Raw genomic sequence first — 24,677 nt, 5'->3', positions numbered from 1 at the left:
GTTTATGCTAACATACATATTCCCCTGCCCTGCCCAGTGGGATTACTGGCAATGAGAGAGAAATGTGTTTATAGTCGGCTTGCCGAATTCGTCGGCTAGGAGAATTTGCCTGAGTTACTTATGTGTAACATTCGTGATTATATAGTAATACCAAAGTAATATTTATATTTTAATTGACCAGCCATGTCGCAACCGGGAGAATCAATTCTACGCCATAGAGAAGCACACTCAATGACATTGACACAAATATAACATTTCTCTTTCTCTTTAAATTGAGAATCTGTAATTTGTGTTAATTATTACTCTATTATCTATAGTATTAAAGATGGCGTCCTTGTCGCAGTTGCTATTCTTTACTAAACAATAATGAGAAAATAGATTTTTTCAACTATTTTTATCACTTCTACTTAAAAATTCAATCAACATCTTGGAAAAACCTATTACCTTCACCAGTTATTTATTTTGATAATGTGATAGTAAGTGAACCGATGGCTTCAAATGTGCAAGGCTCTTCTTTCACTCAACAAACATTTGTTGAGGAAATTGATTACAATGAGATTCAGGAATTACAGGTATTTATTTACAAACTTGTTTTTGATTTCAATAGTTCAAAATTTTAAGATGTTCTTTTGTTATTAGGTGGTAGGTAAAGGAGCTTTTGGTGTGGTATGGAAGGGTCTTTGGAGGAATACATTTGTTGCTGTAAAGCACATTAATTCGGAGGCAGAAAAACGGCAATTCGCAATTGAAGTGAGACAATTGTCTCGAGTTTCTCATCCTAATATTGTACAGTTGTATGGAGCATGTACACAAGGTGCGCATGTGTGTCTTGTTATGGAGTATGCTGAAGGTGGCTCTTTATACAATGTTCTTCATGTCCGGCCAAAACCTAAATATACTGCTGCTCATGCTATGAGTTGGGCAAGACAGTGTTCAGAGGTAATTAAAGCTTATTGAAAGTTTCAATATTTTGTTATTTTGTTACATGTTATCTAATTCAAATCCCAGGTTTGTGTGGTGTATGTATTATTTATTCCTGTAATTAATTACAATTCAAATTTTCCAGGGTGTGGCATATCTACATGCTATGAAGCCAAAGCCACTTATTCACAGGGATCTTAAACCTCCAAACCTACTTTTAGTTGCAGGAGGAAAGAAATTGAAAATTTGTGATTTTGGCACTGCTGCTGATAAGGCCACATACATGACTAATAATCAAGGTAGTGCTGCTTGGATGGCCCCAGAGGTAAAATATTTTCTAAATTGTAATTTAGTTTTATACACTAACTTGAGCTTTCAAATCTTCTAAGTTTTTATTGTTGTTTATTGTTTTGGTATAGATATAGATCGAACTGTGAAAACAATATGTCATCAATATAATTTTGATTTATTTACTGATCTGCAGTAGCTCAAAACATTATTATAATAGTTCATCCAAAGTGCTGTATAAAATAACGAACATTGTTACTTACCAATTCTCAACATAATTTTCATAAAATTCAGGATTTGTTTTCTGTTAACTTATGTCTGATTTTTGTTTGTTTATACCTATTATAGACCATCCACACAGTGCAATATGCTTAAATCTGTTTGAGAAGTAGTGTGAAGGTGTGATAAAAATTTACAGGGAGTGTTTTTTTGTTGTGAAAATGAAAAGTAGAAACTATTGTGTTTTTGTCTTAATGTATAATGCCTTATAGAACAAGTCTACTATTCTATATTGAAAAATCTATCAATTTCAGGTATTTGAAGGCTCTTCTTACACAGAGAAATGTGATGTGTTTTCATGGGGAATTATTTTATGGGAAGTTTTATCCAGAAGAAAACCATTTGAAGAAGGGGGTACAGCATATAGGATAATGTGGGCAGTTCATACAGGTAAAAGTCTTACTTAAATAAAATTTATAACCTTAAAACGGTATTATTTTGATATATAACCTTTTCCACTCATTATGGTTGGCAATTATTCTTATATGTTTGGTTCATAAATTTTACTGAAATCCTGTTATAGAAACATCCTTGATACCATTAAGTGTTTGTTTTTCATTATTTAATATCTGGCATGGACGACGCTAAACAACAAACAAATTGTAGTTTGATTTTTGTCAATTTTACACACAAGAGTTCTTATTTTTTATATGTTCTTTCAGGGGAGCGGCCTAATTTAATAGAAGGGTGTCCAGAACCCATAGAGCAATTAATGACTCAGTGTTGGCATAAAGTTCCTTCAGAGAGACCAAGCATGGCCAAGGTAAATGTTTGAAAAATTTCTGGCTAGACTTAATGAAAGTAAAGCAAATGTAGCAGCCTATTTAAGCAAACAAAAAATTTTCATAAATTATATCATCAGATAAAAAAGATGATAATATGCTAGTGCCCCTTCGTGAGATACCAAATTTGCATATACTGAATGTTCTTATATTATTTAATTCATAAATTCATTTTGTTTATCTCAATAATTAGAAAATGTGCTGTCACATATTGTACAAATAGGTTATGTAAATCCCTGAGTGAATATTCGAGGAATCATATAAATACCCATTCCCATCATGCCGGTCATAGGCTTACTTCTTCATTTATATTAAACTAGCAGACCGGCCAAGTGTTGCTGTGACTAAGGTTTTAGTTATATTGCATAGTAGTAACCTATTCAAGGGAAACAGTAGGAGAACACCAGTCATGGGGACCACCATGCTTTTTTGGTGGTTATGCCATTAAATTGTAGCTTATGTGAAACATTGGTACTTTCAACACAGCGCCATCTGTTAGAATTGTGACTATCAAATAATAAACAAATATTTTGCAATAAAATTACATTGCGGGTATAAATTGAGATGTAAGCTATCCTCAGGGCCGCGCCGACCCCCGGCAGCGCCTGTGTGCGAAACCCATGAAGCGCCTCCTTTTTTTATAGGGGGCAAACGAGCCTGAGCGACGGACAAAAATGGCAGTCATCGCAGCCCATAGACATTTTCAGCGGGTGTGTTGCAGGCCTTTGAGGGAACTATTTATATTTTTCGGCCTATTTTTTACGAATCTTCAAGTTTCAATATATTTTTTATTTATTTTTTAAAATTACCGAAAGAAAAAAAATTTTAGTTTAATATCCCTAGGTACTTAAATAATATTTTTTTAAATAGGTAAAACGTCCGCTTGCCAATTGCCGTGAAAAATAAAACGCGTCTTTTAGTAGAGGACGAAAAATATTTATATAATTGCACAATATTAAAAAATCCAGTCGTGTATGAGATTGGCGTCGTTTACTATTAAATTTAAACTATGGCTAGCGCACGGTACATAAAAAGCGCGGAGATTTACTTCCCGCAATATTCTTACCGCGGATATTTGAGCCATTATCATAGCCTTGTCCCCTTAAGTTGTTTATGTCCAAATTAATGTAATTTAGTTTTTCTATTATAAATGACCTTACTCCAGCGCCAGTTGTATCTATGATTGACAGAAAGCTAGGAAATGCTCTCTTATTTCCAACTTTCTAGTTTCCATGTTAAAGTTGACAAATATTATTATCATACTAATTTGCTCTTCGTGTGAAACGTCAGGAGTACAATCCAGTATTATTGAAAAATATTTATTAATTAGACATAAATTTAAAATAAAATGTTGAATTTGGTTACCGAGTATAAAAATTAGTTCATTTTGGATTCTATCAAGGTATGTCGGCATATTATTGAAATCATAAGACATAAACACACTCAATCACGGCGCAGCGGCATTTCTTTTGATTCGCTAAGCTCTGAGTAATTAATGTAAACTAAAACCCAAAGCGTAAAATGAAACTTCAATTGTACGTAAGAATATTGTAGTATAAATAATTTCGGTGGCGGCGCCCTTATTGTCTTAGCGCCTGTGTGCATCGCACACTTCGCACACATGGGCGGCGCGGCCCTGGCTATCCTATCTTTTAAGTTGGATCAAACTACACACGGTGTGCAAATTTGATTGATATCGGTTCGGTAGTTTAGTCTATAGCGGACAAACAACGTGACACCTAATTTTTATATCTTAAGATTGAATATTTTTAAAGAATTTTTTGTTTTTTTAGGTTGTTGAGATTATGAAAGCACTATGCGAATTCTTTCCCGGCGCCGATACTCCAATCAACTACGATGACCTCGAAGCAGACGAGGAGGAATACTCTGACGACTACATGATCTATGACAGTCGGGAGATCTATGACACGGACACTGAAAACATGACACAAGCCCACAATCCCATATTTTCAAATGAATCAAACTCAATAAGAAATACGGGGAAACTCTCCCCTCGGCCTAGAAGCTTTGTAGAGAGCCAAGTTAATAGATTACAGGTGTTAATGGAACCGAAACCCACAGTCTCCGATTTGAAACCAAAAAGGCTAGAGTTGTTGGAACCGGGACGACTGGCTAAACTAAACTCGCCTGGATCGGAGCGGGGTCTGCCCAGCGAAGGAAGTACCCCTCAAGATACATTGAGAGTGTTTCGGAGTCCCAATATTTTTAGTGAATCATCAACGCCTCGTGGGCCATCGCCCATCGTGAATTATAATATTGGGAATATGAATCCGAGGCATATTGACATTGAGCAGTATTGGAATAGGGAGAACGATAAGTCTCCAGCTAGGACACCCTCAGCTCTTAGCACGAATTCGTCCCGTAAAGAGGATTATAACCAGAATTACTGTGATAAATTGAGTGCGGCAAACAGTCCTATGACCCCGATAAGGGAATACAACGGGAATGTTGGTGATACGAGATATCAGACACCATTGCAAATTGATGTTGATCCTGTAAGTTTTCTTTCTATTGGCTTGTTAGCTTTCATTAGTTGGTAAATTTACGTAATAAAAAAAAGTGATAGTTAGTGAGCATTATCACTTGATAGAGACCCTTTCAGAAAATGCCTGAAATTAGCCTTATATGACATGTTTTGTTATATGTTTTCTTAGTTGTTTAGGCATACGGGAGCGAATTTTGGGGGGGGGGGTCCTTTTGTAAAACGTTACGATGCGGAGCGGGGATTGAATTACGCGTTATTGTTAATATTATTTTCGACTTTCTAGTACTTTACACCACATAATGGTAACTTTTAGGTATAAAGAGTCACTGGGTGGTCACGAAACGTTTTACTATACTTGGGTACAGTACTGTACTTTGGTACATAAAAACGTTACAGCGCGGTACATTGGGGGCGGGGTGTGTGTGTCAAAAATTGCGTGACGCTCCCTTAGATTTTTGGAGTCAATCCAATACGATTTTGATTTACGGAAGTCAGACATTTTTCTTACGTTATTTGTTTTCACCATACCAGCAGAGTACGCCCAAAAAAGACTTTATTGGAATTATTATACACAACATTATATTAATAATAACTTATAACATTTCAGAACTCTTGGGAATTGCGTGAAGGACTTCAAGATATTGACGGCTATGTTGAAGTAAGGCACACAGGCGGACTTGACAAGTTTATGCCGATTGGTAAGTTTAATAATAATTACTTAAACTTAATTTAAACAGCTGAAAAAAATGCTTGATTGATAAACGTGAGCTTGTCCTGACTTCGCAATGCTGTATGTTAATTATTTCTAAATAATTTGTTAATTTTAAATCAGATGAAACAATATATGAAATCAGATTTTTAGATTCATTACAAATGTATAATTTTAGTAAAGATGGTAACCGAAATATAATCAAATATATAAAATTCTCGTGTCGCGGTGTTTGTGGTTAAACTCCTCCGAAACGGCTCTACCGATTCTCATGAAATTTTGTGTGCATATTGGGTATGTCTTAGAATCGGACATTTATTTTTCATCCCCCTAAATGTTAAGGGTAGGGTAGCCCTAAATATTTTTTTATATTTTTTAGATATTTTTTTCTGTTTTTTTTTTTTTTGATACAGTATTTAAAAATACATACAACCCCTAACTTTCACCCCTCTACGATCAACCCCTATTTTTTTATTATAAATGATATACATGGCAAAACGACGTTTGCCCGGTCAGCTAGTAATAAATATAAAACCCTGCATCATATATATCTGATATCTCATTGGAGAGATGCTGATCAAGCTAAATGTGTCATCGTTTCGTCTTTATCTGACTCTCCATCACAGCATAAACAGAATTTAACAGAAACAAGCAAACGCTTTCATGAAGCTCAAAGTCATGCAAATTTACTTATTGACGTGATAACGTCTTTAAAATCGTTTTAGTCGGGTGACATGTTCAGAAACTTGTGTCACACCAAAACCTCACGAGCGCGATCGCAGGTATAACGAGAGAGAGACGGACCGATCTCCCGTCTCATCTCGAGCGCTGCCAGTCATTCCGTGAATGTATGAAGAAAAATGTATATCATAGTCGAATAAGTAAACTTGTCATTTTACACCCTTAAATTTATCATCAAAAGTGTGAATAAAACGATAGATGTAATTTAAAATTTGAAAAAATTGTTATCTTCATTAATTCCTTACTTCCCAAAAACTTATATCACCAATAAGACGTTATCACGTAAACATCTCGATCGTAAACCTACTTTACAAACAACCAATATTTTTTTTTATTAAATATCATTATCATCATTTAATATCATTATCTACATACATGTACATTAATTAACCATTTTTCCTTACTAGTAAGAATCCCACAATGAAATTTTGCGATCATACCCATAGACTAAACAAAATCTACGACCTCACATTTTTTTCGCTGTAATAAAGTTCGAAATATATCTAACTACTTACTACGAATACTTCCTTTCTTCATTGTTTCGTATTGGCTAGGACAATAAGCTCATAAGCAAATATTATCAACTGACGGAGAAATTAGTGCCCAGTTGCCTATAATTATGGGAATGCTATACTATTTGAAGAAAAGATTTAAAATAAATTTATTCTTTATATTTTAGTATTGTTCCCTACATAAGCAATACGTTGAAAACTAATTTAAACTTTTATCTTACTTAAATCGACGATACGAATCACTCTCCGTGTGTTGAACACAATGGGATATGATGAATGTTTTTAAATTGAGTCAAAAATTAACAACACTGTTATTTAGAATGTATATTTTATTCTTTTGCACTAAACATTTCGAAAACATAAATATCAGTTCTACACGGTTTAAATGAAATGACTAATTGGCTACATTAATTTCATTATAAATATTTAGGAACCTTGAAACTATTTGATAATGAAACATCTGTAAACTATGAAACCTCTTAGATGAATCAAGTTCATGCGGAGTAAACATTTGTAAGCGATGAATACTGTATGAGCAATGGTATCGAAATAATCCTGGGACAGGACTTCTCTGAATCACTTATCCAAATTGTCTTTTGTTTGTATTTTTTAAGGCAAGCCAAAGGTGCGTAACGTTACCTCTTTTAGATCTGCTATGCTTGGTTTTGGTTTATTTGTATTGAATTAATTACCTTGTAAAAGACATTTCCTGCCCCTAGCTTGAGTAAGGCTTGAAAAATGTCCTATAGGTGACGTAGTAGGTAGACGTACGTGTCTTCTCCAGAAGTTCCACAACTGAGCGTTTTTCAAGGCAGTTTCTGCCGCGCACCACCACTATGTGGAACCAGCTGCCCACTGAAGTATTACCGAACCAATTCGACTTAGGGTCCTTCAAGAAAAGAGCGTACCAATTCTTAAAAGGCCGGCAACGCACACGCGAGCCCTCTGGCATTGAGAGTGTCCATGGGCGGCAGTATCACTTAACATCAGGTGAGCCTCCTGCCCGTCTGCACCCCGTTCTATAAAAAAAAAAAAGATTTTCTAGTAGATTTTGACGTCAAGTTTGATTTCGTATTTGTAATACCTAGGTGCCTAGTAGCATAACGTAAATAAAACTGCTTTCTCAGAAGCCGCGGCCTAAATGTAGTTTTATTACTAAAAGAACTCTTAGCCCGCTTCTTAGAAGCGCGGCACAAACAACGTTGCCATTTGACATGATACGTTTGCAAATTGTTTGGGAGTTACTCATTACGGTACAGTCGATAACAATTGTGTTATTATATTTTTTGTTTCACAAATTTAATAGCATTAATCATATGGTACTATGATTTTTCCTTATTAGATAGTGACAGAAAACTTGATTTAAAATAATGTTTCTTGGTATAGATAATAAAATATATAGTAAATAAATAAAACTTTGTTGTCTAAAACCGATAAATGAAGCAATGAAATGATCTATCGCTAAGCCTACAGCATTCTAGTCCTATTAAGCGTTATAGGGCTTCAAAGTACTAGTACTGCCCATTCGCCACGTCAAATAAATGTCTAAAAACATCTTTCTTTCATTTTATAAATGAAAAATTTGTATTAAAATATAGAACGCATATTCACATGACAGTATCTAAATTATTTATAATCAGTATCGTCAAATGACCTATTTGATCATCGGTTGCGAGCCTTTTATTGTGTGCTAAAAATCTAAATTCGTATAACCTATTTAACTTCAAGGTTTCACCTAAATTACAAATGTTTATTTCAAACAGCTAGTATAATAGAAAATAAAATCTCACCTTGCGGTATATTTGTACCAAAAATATTAATTCAACCATTCGCAATTATGTTTTTGGTATTAAAATATACATCGTTTCCAGGCGGAACATATTTAAACCTTATGGTTCTTAAAATTATACATTATGAAAAATCTGTATTATAACATTTTTAACATGTCTAGTAGGCTATACGCCTTCATTTTCAGTATATTGATTACCTAAGTGAATATCACGAATCTAAATTATAGTTCTAGCAGCGACATAGTTCAGTCCAGATGCGTTTCAGGACGGTCCCGATATGAGTCACCGTTCTCGGAAGAGGCCGTTACTATTTTAGACTGTGTCCGCTTACCTTCTAGGAACCGCGAGGGACCAACGACCGATCTAAAGTATTGTTAGATCTTGAACGGGGTTGTTGGTACCGTTTTATTCCCGCTAGTATTATGTCCACCTCCAGGAAGTCTCGGTTCGATTAATCAACATTTATATAATGATTCACAATACATCACACCTCTAATTATGCATGCGGAACTGATTATGAAATTGCAGTGGAAGATATGATAAATCAAATATAAATCTTTAGGACTTAAAAAAATATCTTGCAATAATTATACTGTTTAACTATGCTTGAGAGGTAGGGTCTATTTAAAAAAAAAATGTGTGTGTGTACAAAGTACACATGTCAGAAGTGAAACTTCTATGGCAAACTAATCTTTAAGTGTTGTTCATATTTATACAATTCTAAAAGTTTAGATTTCCGATACTTAGAGGGACGGAAAAAGGAATATATGTTAGGAATTTAATGTATTTAATTGTCATTTAAATATTAAGTGTCGAATAATAAATAATAACGTGACGATTTGCTACAAAATTTCTCCCATACGTCGATAAAGAACTTTCATTCCAACGCCGATAAAGAAGTTTGACTTCAAAAAGCAACATGGCGCGTAACCGAAAAATGTGACGCGTAACGAAAAAATGTTACACTACATTTTTTTCCAACCCCGATAAAGAAGTTTCACTTCAATAAATAATAAATAAAAATTTCTCCCATACGTCGATAAAAAATTCATTCTAACACCGATAAAGAAGTTTGACTTCAAAAAGCAACATGGCGCGTAACCGAAAAAACGTGAAGCGTAACGAAAAAATGTTACACTAATTTTTTTTCCAACCCCGATAAAGAAGTTTCACTTCTTTAACAAAAAAATATTCCTTGTCGTAGCTAACCGTATTTTTGCTTGACGAGGCGATTCGAAATTCCATGATTTGCGTGATGAAAGCATTTCCTGTCTAGTTAATATTGACAGGCGTCCGCGCAAATAGCTAGACTGTTTATTTTTTGCTTCCGGTTAGTCAAGAAAATTTTGTCTGTATTTTAGAAAATTTTGACGGTGAGTATTACTTGTCACAGTGCAATCATTCAAAATTTGTGACATGAAACAAAGATCATTTAAACAAATATTGAAATTTAAATTATTTGGTTTCCCTTCAAAAACTTGAATTCTAATTTCAAACCGGGAAGAATTTCTTGTTAAGTATCAATGATAACATATACAACGTTATGAACACTATGGGAGCTTAAAAACCTGAAATCTATTAAGTCTCTGACTTTTGAAAATACTAGACAGACTATTTTGTAAGTGGCGATCCTATGGCGCGTGCCCTGCTGAGTCAGCGCCCACGTCAATGCGGTAAGAGCAATATCGCGGTAAAGTAAATAAGTCGTAATATTTTCATGGGTGCCGCCGCGGCGGGCTTCTTGCCCGTTATGCGCTACTCAAATAAACAAAAGTGTTGATTTTTATACAGTAACGTCCGCCTGAGAGCCAGCTAGCTCTATCGTTTCTTGAAAACTATTATACGAATTTATGGCTACAGTTTAATGAATAGCTTAAAATGCCATTCAGGCTTCTTTGATTTTTCTTAATCGTTTTGGAATCATTCGCCTTTTGTAATAAAATCTTTACTATTTGTAAAATTATATCTTTTCTCTTAAAAGTCCTCATAACCAAAATTTTGGCAGCATTTAAACAGTGTATGAAGGAGGAATAAAGAAGCTAATTGTTTTGTTTAGTAATTGAAGGAACTACAACTTTGACACACCTGCGTCGTGACTATTAGCTTTTATTTTAAACAATTGTAGCTTGCTAAGTGCGAATCTTAATCTACGACCGTTATATTGAGCCTACACATTTGTCGGATGTCAACAGAGACACGCATGAATCAGCTCGCTACAATTAATCTAATTTAAGGTTATCGGGAAGGCATGGGTTGGGACGACGCACAGTCTCGCGCCGCCGTTGAATGCCGGCGCATCGCTGCACTGATGCAACTTTGTCATACGTTCCAACGTATACGCACGCAACCGTGCACGTACATATACCAGTGAGATGCCGCAAACGGATTGTTCCGTACAAGTTTCGATAACTGTGAAAGAGATTTCTAATAAGTTGGAAGTGTTTGTTGACGTTTTCATGAGTGAGTAATTTTGTATTGGATATGCCGATTGATTTTACTTGTATTGAATGATATCAGATTTATTAATACTTCAGTTACAATGTAAGTTGCTAAGTTGTTGATTCACAGTACAATTTAGCAATGAAGGAAATAAGTTTTAGGACTCTATCAATAAAACTGAATGACCCTTACACCTTAACACCTTTTTACTAATAACTTATTCTTCTCTTCTTGTAGAATTGTATGTTTACGCTGTAATGAAAAGAAGATAGTGCTTTAGCTAAAAGAAACTGGTTCATGTTTCAATGGCTGTATATTGTGAATAAAAAAAAAACCTAACTAAATTTGCAGTAAAATTAAATTTAATTATAGAAGTAAAAATTAAGTTTTATTTCTTATATACAAAGTGACACGGTGAATTTATATATAAAAATTAAATTCTACCCTACACCAGATAAGTTTCTACTTAGCTTCTCAATCAGCTTGCCCTATCTTTTAAGCTAAAAAAAGGTTTTCTCACTGGAATCTAGAACCTCCAACCTATTTGCTTTGCATCTACCATGAAGAGTTGAGCTACGGAAAATTAATCACTAAACAATTATAAAACCCCTGAAGCAATGTAATTTGTTAAATTAATATAGTAAATAATAGTATTATGACAAATCACTCCACTTGCCCACATCTATCAAATCATAACCAAAATAAAAAGCACGCGTCATTAAATGTATAAATTATCAAACACTGGGATCATTGGCTGATGGCAATGCCAAATCTTTCGGCAAACGTCCGTGCAGCGACGATAGAACTTTTCGTTAAGACCGTGAATCATGGCTAATTATTTTGTGAGTGAGCTTTTAGTTGCAAATAGGCTGTATGTCCATTGTCATTCTAAATGCCTAGAAAATTTATGCCGGACCAGCTGTTTGCACTTTGATGTTAAATACATTACGATTGTTTACAGTTTACGGCCCTTTGTTGATTACAAATGAATTATGATGTTTGTTGACACTGAAAATAAGTTTGAATAATGAACGTTAATACCCTTTGAATTTTATAGCTCTCGTGAAAAATATTTCGGCCTAATAAATGTGGAGTAGTGAGACATTTTGCAGACGGCGCTTAACGGTGATTCAGAGAATACAATTGCCTTTATAGCATCGATGTTGTGCGCAAGCGTTGGCATCGTGCGTTATGACTAAGCCGCTCTAGATATAATCAAAATATATGACATCTGTTATTTCTATTCAGGTACCTAGTGCGTGTTGACATTCGGTAAACCTATGGTTTGCGAAAATTTGGGCTACATTAAAGGTCCTTCGTTCGTTTGAAGCACTCACTCATTCTTGCTGGCTTTGCGACCAAAAGGTGTATAAAAAGCCTATAAATGAGAATCTTCTAGCGCTTCCTGTGCCGCCTCCCGCCAATTGCATCGTTCAAATCAATCCTTTAATATTACAATAATTTTAAAGTAATCATAGTAATGTCTGTATGAAATTTTCCTGCAAACACTGGTTTGAAAGTTGCAGGTAGGCGGTGATTAGTATCAGAGTGCCTGCTCAAAACCTGGTCGTTTGCCTTATGTACCATACAAACCACGACTGTGGAGTTAAATTTAATTAATGTAAACTCATACTAAACATCGGGAACAAGCCCTCTCGATATAATCTAGTAGCATCTGGGTTTTTTTGACAACGTAAGTAGGTCGGGGTCTGCGCCTGCGTCACACCGCTGGCCGCAGATCATCATCGCTTGTTTACGTAAAAGTCGTTACGCTTCGCTTACCGTGATGGCCCTTAGAAATAATGTTTTACTTTCATTTCTAATTCGAATATAGTAGTCCCATGACGTAAAAGAAAAATACATAACGTCTGACGATAATTGCTAAATTATTCTAGCATTTATGAAACATGCTTTCTACATTTATATACACTTTAAAGCTTTTAATAAAGTGAATATTCCATAGCAACATTTCATTAAAGAAATTTTGATGTCAGCCAACAAAATGCTAAATTAATGATTGTTTGGACGCAGATAATGAAAAGTCGATTTAAAATACATTTAGAAATCACATGAGTCCAGATTATTTCAGCGCGTATTTAAAAAAATTATAATACTGAGAAGTAGTCTAGAGTAGTATTTGTAAAGGGGATAAAAGTTATAGTAAAGATTATTTCCTCGTAATTTTAGATAAAAATTTTAAGGACTGTTTAAAAAGATTGTAGCTGGCGTCACTCCTTGACTATCGTAGATTCAATTATAAATTATTGTACAAATATCTTGCGGTCCTTAATTTTTTTCTAAAGTATGATACTTTCTAATCATTCTTACAAATTATTCAGTGTTTCTATATATATAATTAAATTCTTGCGTTACAACCTAAATCTAGGGCCTATAAATTTGCTTCCAAATTAAATATTTAAATAAGTATGTAAATTTCTAGTATAACAGGGTTCTACTGAATGACTTAATGTAAAGCATTGAAGTTATTTTTATAAGCTAAAAGCGTTTTCCATATTGTAAAATGTTTCAATTCCGTATAACCACCTCCATAAGAGGCTTCCCCATGCCATATATAATAGAATTTGAGTTTTGAATCTTTACTTTTCAGTAGTTATTCAGTGTAGCTTATTTGGTAGCACTCGTCCAAACATATGCATGACTCACAATACTATTTTACAACGATGCCTTTGCCAATCGCTTTTGTATTGCTTCCTGCTGCTATTAGACTTCTTTTTTGACTTTCTACTAGTCGTTTTTTATATTAAATGTTGGATTACTTTATCACATTACCAGTACAAATAATTTTCCAGCAGCTTTTTTATTTTATTTTATTTACGACCAAAAATCGAAGTAAAATGCATGTTGGATCTATTAAAATGTTGGCCTTTGGTACAAATGAAAAATTAATTCAATTCGCAAGTTCTTTCACAGTACTATAATATCCTAATTAGCCATTATCTTTATTAAAATTGAAACAATAATATACGTATTCTTAAAAGTACTATCTGAACTACTCGTAACTAGTCCGTTAAAATATATATGTTAACGTAAAATTGTAAGCAGTAAGCTGAGGTTCACAATCTTTCGACAGTTTATAATCTCGCGAGATAGATTACAATCTAACGGTGTTTACAATTTTACGGTGACATATATACCTATTAGTATTTGTAAACATTTTCGTCGCTAATCGAGCTTACGAAGTCCCTAGTCCTATAACAAGCTCCTGGTTACTGTCTTTGATGTAATCTGGAACCGATCACGTATATAGAACGTTAACGATGATCGCCCTAGATTTTGGTGTAGAAGTTGGCACGGAATTGTAAACTGCCCTCTTTACAATAGGCGCTAAATAGCTAACCATTTCACCGACAACGCACATTAATCCGCTTTAAATATCTATATTTCAATGTGCTCTCTGAAAACCGTCAAAAGATTAATGGATATACATAGTTCAGTTGGAGAGATATATAGTTTTTCATTTTGATGGAAATAGATCTTGAAGTGTGCCATATATTTAGACGTATTAAATTTTTTGACATTTAGGTGATACCTTGTGATATTAATAATAATAAATCGTTTATTTGCAAAGAAAGTGGTACATTGAGATTTATTTATTACAAAAAAAACCGCAAAATCAGCTATATAAAAATAGGCATGCAAATGTCATAATAATAAGAACAGTTAAGTTATTTATATAGATGCTTCATAAGCCCCCAAAACTAAATAAAATTTCTATTAAATTAATATGCCATACTTACCAAAGCCTTAATTATGTAATTATAGAAGTCCTTTGAGAAGTTAAAAAAACTTACGAAGAATAACACTTTATATACTCTATATAAAATCAATCATATTAGTACTCACTAATGTTATGTTCGTGGTTGTCTGCTAACTATAGTTTTGGAAACAAGTCAATCATGAATTAAAATAAACTTACTTTAAAAAACAAGAAATGTTGTATTGTACTTATTATTTGCATACGTTTTTGTTTCGCAATGAATGCGTTGATTCACAGAAGCAAAACCAAAACCTGTCCGTATTTTAATAAACTTGCTGCCCGTAAAAAAATATGAAGGTGTACGTGCCAATAAATTATTTCCAATGTTTCATCACTAATTTGAGCTGTGTATTATTGTCCTTTATATTTTTGTTTTAAAACAGTACAAGGACACCTAAATTCGTACAGATATTTCCGTATCGAATGAAAGTGCGGATGAATCAGACTTTTTTTAAATCTACTACGTGCCTGTCATCTGCCCAACGTTAATCTAACATTACAATTTTGTACATTCAGCTTTTTGGCACACGACATTAAAGTAAGTGTCAGCATTTCAATCTTTCCTACCTAATTACATATGTCCTCTTAAAATTCCTGCGGATTCTTTTATCTGGCTAGTTTTAATTAAAACTAAATGTGTCACCGTTTATAAATACTTCAATGAAATATACTCTATATACGATTTGTCTGTGAGCCGTCGGGACGTTCCGAAATTGAAAACATATTAATGTCTCCGATCAAAGCCAGAGAACCGATATTAAGGAAACATGTTTATGGCAGCCAGTTGGATTTGATTAGTTTCGTATTAACAGTGAAAAGCTGTTTTTTGTGTCTGTCGTAAATCCTAAAGCTTACCCTCTGCCCTTAGTGGTGCCCAACCAAAAATAGCTGTGTCTAACATCATGTTAGCATAATATATAAGCGTTTAGTTAACAATGTAGCTTGCCAAAACTAATTTCATCCTTTGTAATTTTTCAATGTATCTAATGCTTAGCGTGACACCTGAGCTGATCCGTCAAGTGCCTCGTGACCTTAGCCTTAGAATATCTTTTATATTGGCTGGACAATACAATGACATCAAGCGAAGTTTAGAAACATTTGCTTCGGTTAGAACTACATAATGCGTATAGTGACAGAGTTAATTTTAACCTGTAGTAGTATCCATTGTTTTTTTTAATATTATATGTTTTGGGACCAAAGACATAAAGAAAATACATATATATAAATTAATCACCGAGGCCATAAAAATTATATTGCGTTGTAGTTTTATTACTCATGCTAAAGGAAGTCCAATTTGGTCCAGTCCACTCGGTTACTAGTCTGAGAAATTGAAATACATGTACGCGTAAACTTCCCTAGTTAAAGTTTTATGGTTCATCGATGTTCGCAGTCGTAAAATGTGTCGTGTATTAGTCATGATCTAACGAATGCCCGGAGACTATCAGTCAACAGCTCTCCCAGTATGCCAGATGCCTGTCAGCGACATGCGTATGCGTTAATTATCGCGCCTTTGTCGCAATTATCCACATATGCTGAATATTACACTAACTGAAGTGTCTTCCTTGTATTCGTAATTGTCAATTTCACAATATAATAATGTCGAACAATGGATGTTTTTCAGCAGTTTGGTACTTTACCAAGGTCGCGTATATTCCTACAACTCTCAACATACCATGAATATTTAAAGAAAACACTTTGTTACCGGATTGAAGTTATGTACTGTTATAAACTTTAATTATTTTACATAATTAATTTTTTTTCCGACGATTCGCGTGCTTTACAGCGTGCGTGGTCACGGAAGTTTATACGTGTCAAATTTATGGTAATAAAAGACAATACTATACCGTGAATAGTTTCAACAAATCATGTTACATTATGTATATTATTTAAATAAATTGAAAATATGGAATAATGGGGAAGGCGTCGTACGAAATTTTAAACATTGCCATTCACTTCCGACACGCGTAAAATTTTATATCTTGGATTATTTTGGGCACTCCTTAGGACTGTGATAGTTATATATCGTAAACATTGAAATTGGCACACCGAATCAACTACGTTATAAGGGCACGTGCTCGGCGTTTTGTAATACACCGTCATAGCCCAAATAAGATTAGAAGAAAACAATTTAACTTATGCACACGGCTTAGCACAGACGTGTTAAAAGGCGATGATTAAAGATTTCTCCTGTCCTCGTTTATGTCATAAGGGAGGTGCTCATTAATTGTTAACACGTTAAGTACGTGTTTTTCGCACTGCACTTTGGCTGGTGCACCGCGATCATTTTATGAATTAGGGTCGACCGCACTGCCACAATTAACTGTTCCTTGTTACTGAATGAGCGAGTACTATCCGTATGAACATGGATCGTCTTTATTTTCTTAATACATTTTGACTCGACATGCAAGTGGCCACCGTGCGGGTGTGTAGTAATAGGAATCCCTCCTGCATGCGTGGGCCGGGGTCGTCGACCTGTTGCAGAGATCCCGCCCTGCCAGCGGAAAGCAGAAAAGCTGACGAAGGGCGGCAGCGCACGGCGTCCGCATTTAGCTCGGGCTGACGTCTCTGAGTCATCCCACCGTGAATAGCGTCGGTTTGTTGTTGCATCGTCCGTTCCCGGCTCTCTCACTTATTTCGAGCCAGCGGCATGTATTGCCTGCTTTTAAGCGCTTTTCTTTACCCATCTATATTGAAGAAAATTGACTTAAACAGTTTTTACTTCAATTTATAAAAAATATTGAGAAGATTTTTCATATTTTAATTAACTTTTAAACTTATAAGTCGTACATTTATAACACAATTTTGGCCACCTTACCGAAAGCCTTAATATACATTGAGGTTTTCGGTTATCACAACACAAGATAGTCTTGGTAGTCACACCTGTGTCTGTCTACCTGGTGATGGTGATATAACAAAGCGCCGTGTACGCTGCGTGGTCTGTAGCCGCATCTCGGGCTTTGGCGCGCAGTGCCTGTCGCAGTGTCTTGGCGAACGCACGCGCCATGCCCCCGTTGCCTCCGCCCCTCCGGTCCCGCGACCCTCGCGACACCATCCTCACAACCATCAGGGATACAGTCAGCTGTAGTTGGATATTTTACAGTGAGTCTCGCTGCTCGAACGCGTCTAAACGCGGAAGTTCTGTAGGCCACATTTTACGTCAGTGCGTCCTAAATAGTCGCGATTATTTTTGTGCATTTCTTGTGAGTTTTTTGTGTGATTTTAAGTGTTCTCAACCTTTAGTTCTATGTGCTTCGGTGTTATCACTGAGCTTTGTTTAGTTTCACTGCTGCCATCTACGCGTGGGTAAAGTTTAAAATCTAGGTGAACGTCTGACATCAGCAGCGGGAGTAAAATTAACTCTTGACGTATTTTAACCCTGCTAAAGAACTGCGTATGATTCTTTTGGATCTATTATAAACTCTTATTACGTTATCTAATTGCTATTAACGACATTGGAAATACGGCTTTGTGGTTGTAAATTGATCGAAATTTGTGTTACAATAAAGAGCGTTATTTAATAATTATGCGTTACAAGGAAAAGTAAAAATAAATTACCCTTGATAGAAATTTCCTCTATTTCTTTAAACATACCATAGATTAAAAAGTAATAGCATCTATCTTAAGATATTTCATAGACAATTGTAATAGACAAATAAACGTATGTTTATTACATATCTTTCGAAACTAAATTGTCTATTAATTTATATTGGCTCATTTTATTCAAATTTCATTTAAAACGCAAAAAAATCAAAACTAAACTAAAAATTTAAGTCTTTCAAAAATGTTGTAAACGCTTTTTAAATGGTCCAAATATTACATAAACTGTATCTAATAATGTTGTAGCCTGATTACACTTATTATGTATATAAAATTATTCAAAATATTATTATTTAACGAACTGAATATTGTTATTAGTTAACGAACAGATTTTGTTTTCAGGTAACAGCAGTAGTTCGGGCGCGGAAGGCGCGGCCCCGGCCACCGAACCTGACCCAGATCTTGATTCTATGCACATGATGCTGGACCCTCACTTAAGGCCTATCTCGCCTGACCTCACAAACGAAGAATCCAAGCGGATATTTGAGGAACACAAGCAGTTGGCGCAGGAGTATCTCAAGGTACGTTTTTTAGATCAGCTTCTTTCATATGTTTTATAAATGGAAGTTTATATCTTGCATTCCAATTACGGTTAATGTTTTTTTCTGACAATTTAAATTTTAACATGAATAAATAAAAATATACGATAGATTCAAGGTTTTAACAATTACGGGCCCTGACCACAAAAGTAGTTATAAGCTTCACCTAGCGGTTATAAGCTTACCATCTGAACCCTGATCATGCATTGAAATCCCGGCTATGCACCAATGGGTATTTATTTTCATGTATATAATTAACACTTATTCTTATGGTGAAGTTACCGATTTCAGAATGAATGAGGGTTGTATCGCCGCTGATATTATTACTCATTATTACAAACAAAGATGCGGGAGATTGGTTTCATAATACATTTTGTTTTTATATTTCAGATACAAACAGAGCTGGCGTACTTGAGCAAACACAAATCGGAACTCGAAGAAAAAATGGATGATGAAGAGTTGCGACAAAAGAGAGAGATTATACAGCTTGAAAATGAAAAGGTAGCAAAGCTCAATTTGCTTTAGGTCATATATTAGAAAAAAAAATTAATTGTCGAAAACCTACTCGAAAGAGAACAAGAAATATGTTTCCTGTCTAGTATTTCTCTGATAAATTTTCTTTATGATATTTGTCTGAAAAACCTGTCTTGAAAGTTTTGATTTATCAAATCTAAATTGATTGAATAATGATGTTTATAATTTTTATTATTACTGATTACACTTTCGAAAATCCCAGAAGATATTTTCGAAGTATTCTTTTTAATATAAGTCATATTGGCTGACAAACAGGTCTTACAATTTTTTTTTTAATTCTTAATAATTATTAAACAAGGCAACAAATAATTAATGAAACATTTATATAAGCCGTCAGCGGTTTTAGAAAACGCAATTTGGTATGTTAATGTCTAGAAAAGTCTAGATTCTATGGTTTCCACATGAAACACACATTTCTTTCTATTCCCAAAACAACTTTTATATTTTTTAATATTTGTTTCAGGATTCGTTAATAAAACTTTACTGTACATTGAAGAACCAAGTAACTCGCGCGGAAAATGAAAGCTGGCTTCTGGGAGAGGATGCGCCCCACCAGTGACGTCACACGACCCTGACGTCACGTGACGCCGCGGACCACACGCATTTGTCCAATTAGGTCAATTGTCATTTTGATTTTTGACATGGAATACTTTCGGAAAACGTTTGAGATTTATAGACGCCATTTTGTAAGTTATAGTTAACGTTGAAGTAATTTATTTTTTCAAGGTTTTCTTAGAACAATACATTGAATCGAAAAGTTGTTGTAGGTAACAATAATTAAAAAAAAACTTGTTACTAGTCTGGGATTAAACATTTTAAGTACTTAAAAAAAAATATAAAAAATGGTACTGCGATGCGATTTTTTTTAATTTTACTTATTTTTACATAATTATAATTTTGGTTTACGAGAGTACATTTAAATAAAACTTTAAACGCGTATTTAGTACTGAAGGTTTACGCGTTTCGTATTAAATACTAAATCTAGTCAAACTGGACTTTAGTACTTTGAGGTTATCTAGTCCCGATGCGTGTGATCGCGGTGAATGCGAAAGACTTAGAGTACATCGTTACTACATTGATCTCAAGTCGCCGAACGAGTTTTTCATTATATTATAGGCATAGCTATACAGAATTTTCATCATTAACTGTTAAAACGGGAAAGCACCAACACGGACACAAGAAAAAATAATAAGAAAAGAAACAATTTATACACAATGCCAAAGTCAAAAGTCAAAATCATTTATTCATATAGGTAACACAATGTACACTTATGAACGTCAAAAAAGAAATATACATTAAATGCTTCTAATTTTACATTTACTGTACTTTCTCAAAGACGTAGAACGGAAGAGAAGAACTGGCAATAATAGAACCAATGTGTGGCCTCAATAATATGTGCTAACGGCGTGCACAAACATAATGCTTTTAATTAATAAGTTTACGAGGATAAATATCACGAAAGCATTACTTAATATGATTGACGATATTCCTCTCCTAAAGTTCTAAGAGTTTAGAGCTAAGCATTTTCTAAATCGCGACTGACGCCAATTGACCACATTTTGAAATAGTTACATGCACTTCGTGTATAATTTATTTAGGTCTTATCTCAGGTTATGACTTTAATTAATTTAGGTCTTAACTCGGGTTATAACTTTAATTTATTTAGGTCTTAACTCGGGTTATGACTTTAATGTATATAGGTCTTAACTCGGGTTATGACTTTAATTTATTTAGGTCTTAACTCGGGTTATGACTTTAATTTATTTAGGTCTTAACTCGGGTTATGATTTTAATTTATTTAGGTCTTAACTCAGGTTATGACTTTAATTTATTTAGGTCTAAAAAAAATAATCTTTATAACATTTGATTTTTTTTACAAATACCAAAAAGAAACTGGTGGTATACGGTGCCTGGGTCAACGGAAGGTGTTTTAAATAATATTGGATATTACTTAAATACTATGCCATGATTATAATGCTAAAGAAAGTGCCTGCTTCTGGCTATACTCTCGGGGCGGAATTCCGACGATTTAGGTAATCGACACGCTTATAAAACTAAAAAAGTCTGAGTGAGCAAAATATACAACCTTGGTTCGTAAAGATACTCAGTGTTGGGATGAATGGCTCCGCCAAATCTGTGGAATAAATAAAACATAACAATAAATAAATAACATTTTAAAAGAGGTTTGAATATCGAAAATCGTTGGTTATGCGATCTCATTTCAATACATAAGAGGAGAAAGAGATAGAGAATTTGATTTTAATAGCTATGCCTATACACATTTTAATGTATGAGTTCCTTTTTAGTCGCTTTATAATTGGAATTGATTAATTCCGTCGTTTTATTTGACTCCGTTTGTTTTTTATTTAATTTGAATTTTTTTGCACACAATGGATATAATTAGATGCATTGAAACTTAGCGCGAAGTATGATCTTGTATTTTAAATCCAATATATTTTGACGTACGGGATACGCACTTAGACTCGTTTCTGATTCTTTTAAGAGTTGTGACTTAGCGCTAAGTTCGACTCCCGTAAGTCCCGATAAGTCATGTCTTTTAAAATGTGATCACGTGACGATGAAACTTAATTAAACAATGTAATTTACTGATTTAGTTATTTATGATGAAGGTACATGTTTGATACAATTGTATGCTGAACTTGTGTGCAAAGACTATTGCAGTAGATTTTCAATAAAAACGATGTTTTAACTAATCACAAAAGCGTTCAAGAGAGCACGTTTTAGGGCTCTTTTAGCTATGATTGACAATACATGTAGAAGGCCTTGTAAACGAGCGATTTTCGACTTTACTGAGAAACTCAGCCTGTTTACAAACCCCACTACATTCTTATTAATATTTAATTTATGTATTCGGTGTGAATATGATTTAATTAGATGTAATTTAGATATAGATTACATAAGTATTGTTAATGTTAAGTTTAATAAAGTATATGGAATTTTATGTTTTCTTTCACTCACCGCAGTTAGTTTTTCAACCTTATGAGACAATAACTCGTCCATTGTAAAATAAGTCGTTATTAAAACTCAATAAATTTTAAAATTCATGAAAGATATGTATTCGAACTGCGTAGACTTAAACAATTGCCTTCGTTAACGAATTTCGACTAACCCGAAAAAAAAAGTAGGAAAAAAAAGTAGAAAAAACTTGAGCAGCACTCCGTGAACGTACTTAACATTATGAAAACAAGCTCTAACACGCGTCGTTTAAATATATGATCAAGTTAGTCCTCGATCATTTATTATGTACAATTCTTACCCTGGATCCCGACGATTTGTTCGACGTAGTTCTCTCAATATCCGTAGCGCTGATTTCACATTGGGATCGCGGCTACAAACAAACTCATTTTTGATATCGTTTACACTATTGGAAGTTAGAGACTTAAACTAAGGCGTAGTACAGCTAGTTATGTTGTACACAAGAATCGTAAAGTTAGTATTTTTTTTTAAAGACAATTCACACCAATTGACCTAGTCCCATGCTAAGCTGGTGAAGCTTGTGTTATGGGTACTAGGCAACGGATATACATACATATTATAGATAGATAGACATACAAATACATATTTAAACACCCAAGACCTAAGCACAACACCAAATGCTCATCACATCGATGTTCGTCTCAGCCGGGGATCGAACCCGGGACCCATGTCGTCTAAAGTATGCTCTAAAGGTATGTGTGGTGCCAATTTATCAGTCTGTTGCAACATCCGTTTTATCTATCATCATAAACCCTCCATCACTGCTCAAACAAAGTAGGTGGAAGATAATGGAATTGCTGATCGCTAAACGAATCCGGATTGACTTTGACATGCAAGCTGTATGTCGAATTTTAATTTGTTATATCCCATTTTCTATTGGGTACATCTTAATATCATTTTTGTTGGGGTGAGAAAAAAGTAACATATCACCAATACTATATACATGAGTCAGTACGAGTATGTACTCCCGTAGTGTAAGTCCAAACTTAAGGAACAATTGTCTTTGACTCTTGAGTATGCTCCTATTTATGAACCATGCTGTTTTGCGATTCGGATTCCAATATGAGAGAAAGACTAAAAACTATTTCACAAAAGCAGAAGTAAAGGAAACAAGCGTTTTTATCGTGTTAATTATTTAAATTATTATTACTGAATAAATTAAAAATTTTTTGGCTAATAAACCACTACAAAAGTTAACTAGCAACATAATTCTGGAGAAAAACTAATTTGTCATATAATTTGGACTAATTATTTTTCGTTTGGATATAGCTTCTATATGGTACTTTAGAAGCTATATCTATAACTTGTTTTTCGATTTGGTGGAACTTTTGATAACACAGTACCTACAAGCCTGCAGCTTAATGGTATAAAAATCTGCCCAGCCAACACACAGCAGACATTTTAAGCGCTTACCAACACTATCAACGGTAAGAATTATAGTAAAAACCGCCGATTTCTATAGGATATTAATTGATAAAACTTTCAATCGATCGATCGATCGATGATTTCATTTCGGTCTCAGGACTATGATTCCGTTAACCATAAACCAATCGAATAATGGATAGACGATGAACCATGCACGCAAGCCTGACATGGGTAAGGAAATGTAAAAAAACACGATTTCAGTCAAAATATTTTTATTTTTAATTGTTGACTATTGGAATGGTGAAACATTACAGAATAAATAATATAAAAACTGAATTTGGCACGTTATAATATTTACAAATCAAAATATCTTAGAGATTCTGTGTTTCTAACAAATAAATGCTTTTTCGATGCAATCATCGATTGGACGAAATGGACGTAACAAATTATTTACAATAATTACATATTCGCCTATTTATTGACTGATAGAAATGAAATTTTCGTCAATAACTAACTTATTAACAAACCTATTAAAATAATCTGTTAGGAAAAATAAATTGTGATGCGACCCTTAAATTTTAAAATGCCAAATTTCAAAATAAATAATCTCCAAATTAATAAATCTCAATTAAATTCGTTAGAATCGTTTTTAACATTTATAAAACACCCTCATTACCAAGATAATAATCTCGAATTACACGAAATGCCGAAATCGTATTCAATTCAAAATTACTTAAATGCCATTAAAATCAGTATAATTACTACTACCAAATATCGAGGGTTACCATACGTAATTATAAAATATATACCTAGATTAACTATGATAATATAGGCAATTCCATTCAGCGCCTATTCTACTCGATATGCACTAAATTATTCTCATTCTTATATAATAAAGAG

The 24,677-nt window shown here is 34.1% G+C and overlaps 1 protein-coding gene across 1 annotated transcript; it reads left to right on the top strand.

Annotated features, from left to right (window-relative positions):
- The first annotated feature begins 306 nt into the window (after positions 1 to 306).
- On the top strand, positions 307 to 20,269 carry LOC125063516 (mitogen-activated protein kinase kinase kinase 7). The gene is made up of 10 exons (XM_047670000.1): positions 307 to 572; positions 640 to 939; positions 1,067 to 1,246; positions 1,743 to 1,878; positions 2,151 to 2,251; positions 4,064 to 4,786; positions 5,384 to 5,474; positions 18,685 to 18,863; positions 19,272 to 19,382; positions 19,879 to 20,269. The coding sequence occupies exons 1-10, from the start codon at positions 489 to 491 to the stop codon at positions 19,972 to 19,974; spliced, it is 2,001 nt and encodes a 666-aa protein (XP_047525956.1). The 5' UTR covers positions 307 to 488; the 3' UTR covers positions 19,975 to 20,269.
- Positions 20,270 to 24,677: the final 4,408 nt, after the last annotated feature.

The sequence above is a fragment of the Pieris napi genome, chromosome 3 (genome assembly GCF_905475465.1).
Source record: "Pieris napi chromosome 3, ilPieNapi1.2, whole genome shotgun sequence".
NCBI classification, from domain to species: Eukaryota; Metazoa; Arthropoda; class Insecta; order Lepidoptera; family Pieridae; genus Pieris; species Pieris napi.
The sequence above is the reverse complement of the archived record's forward strand: the minus strand, read 5'-3'. Positions and strand labels throughout refer to the sequence as shown.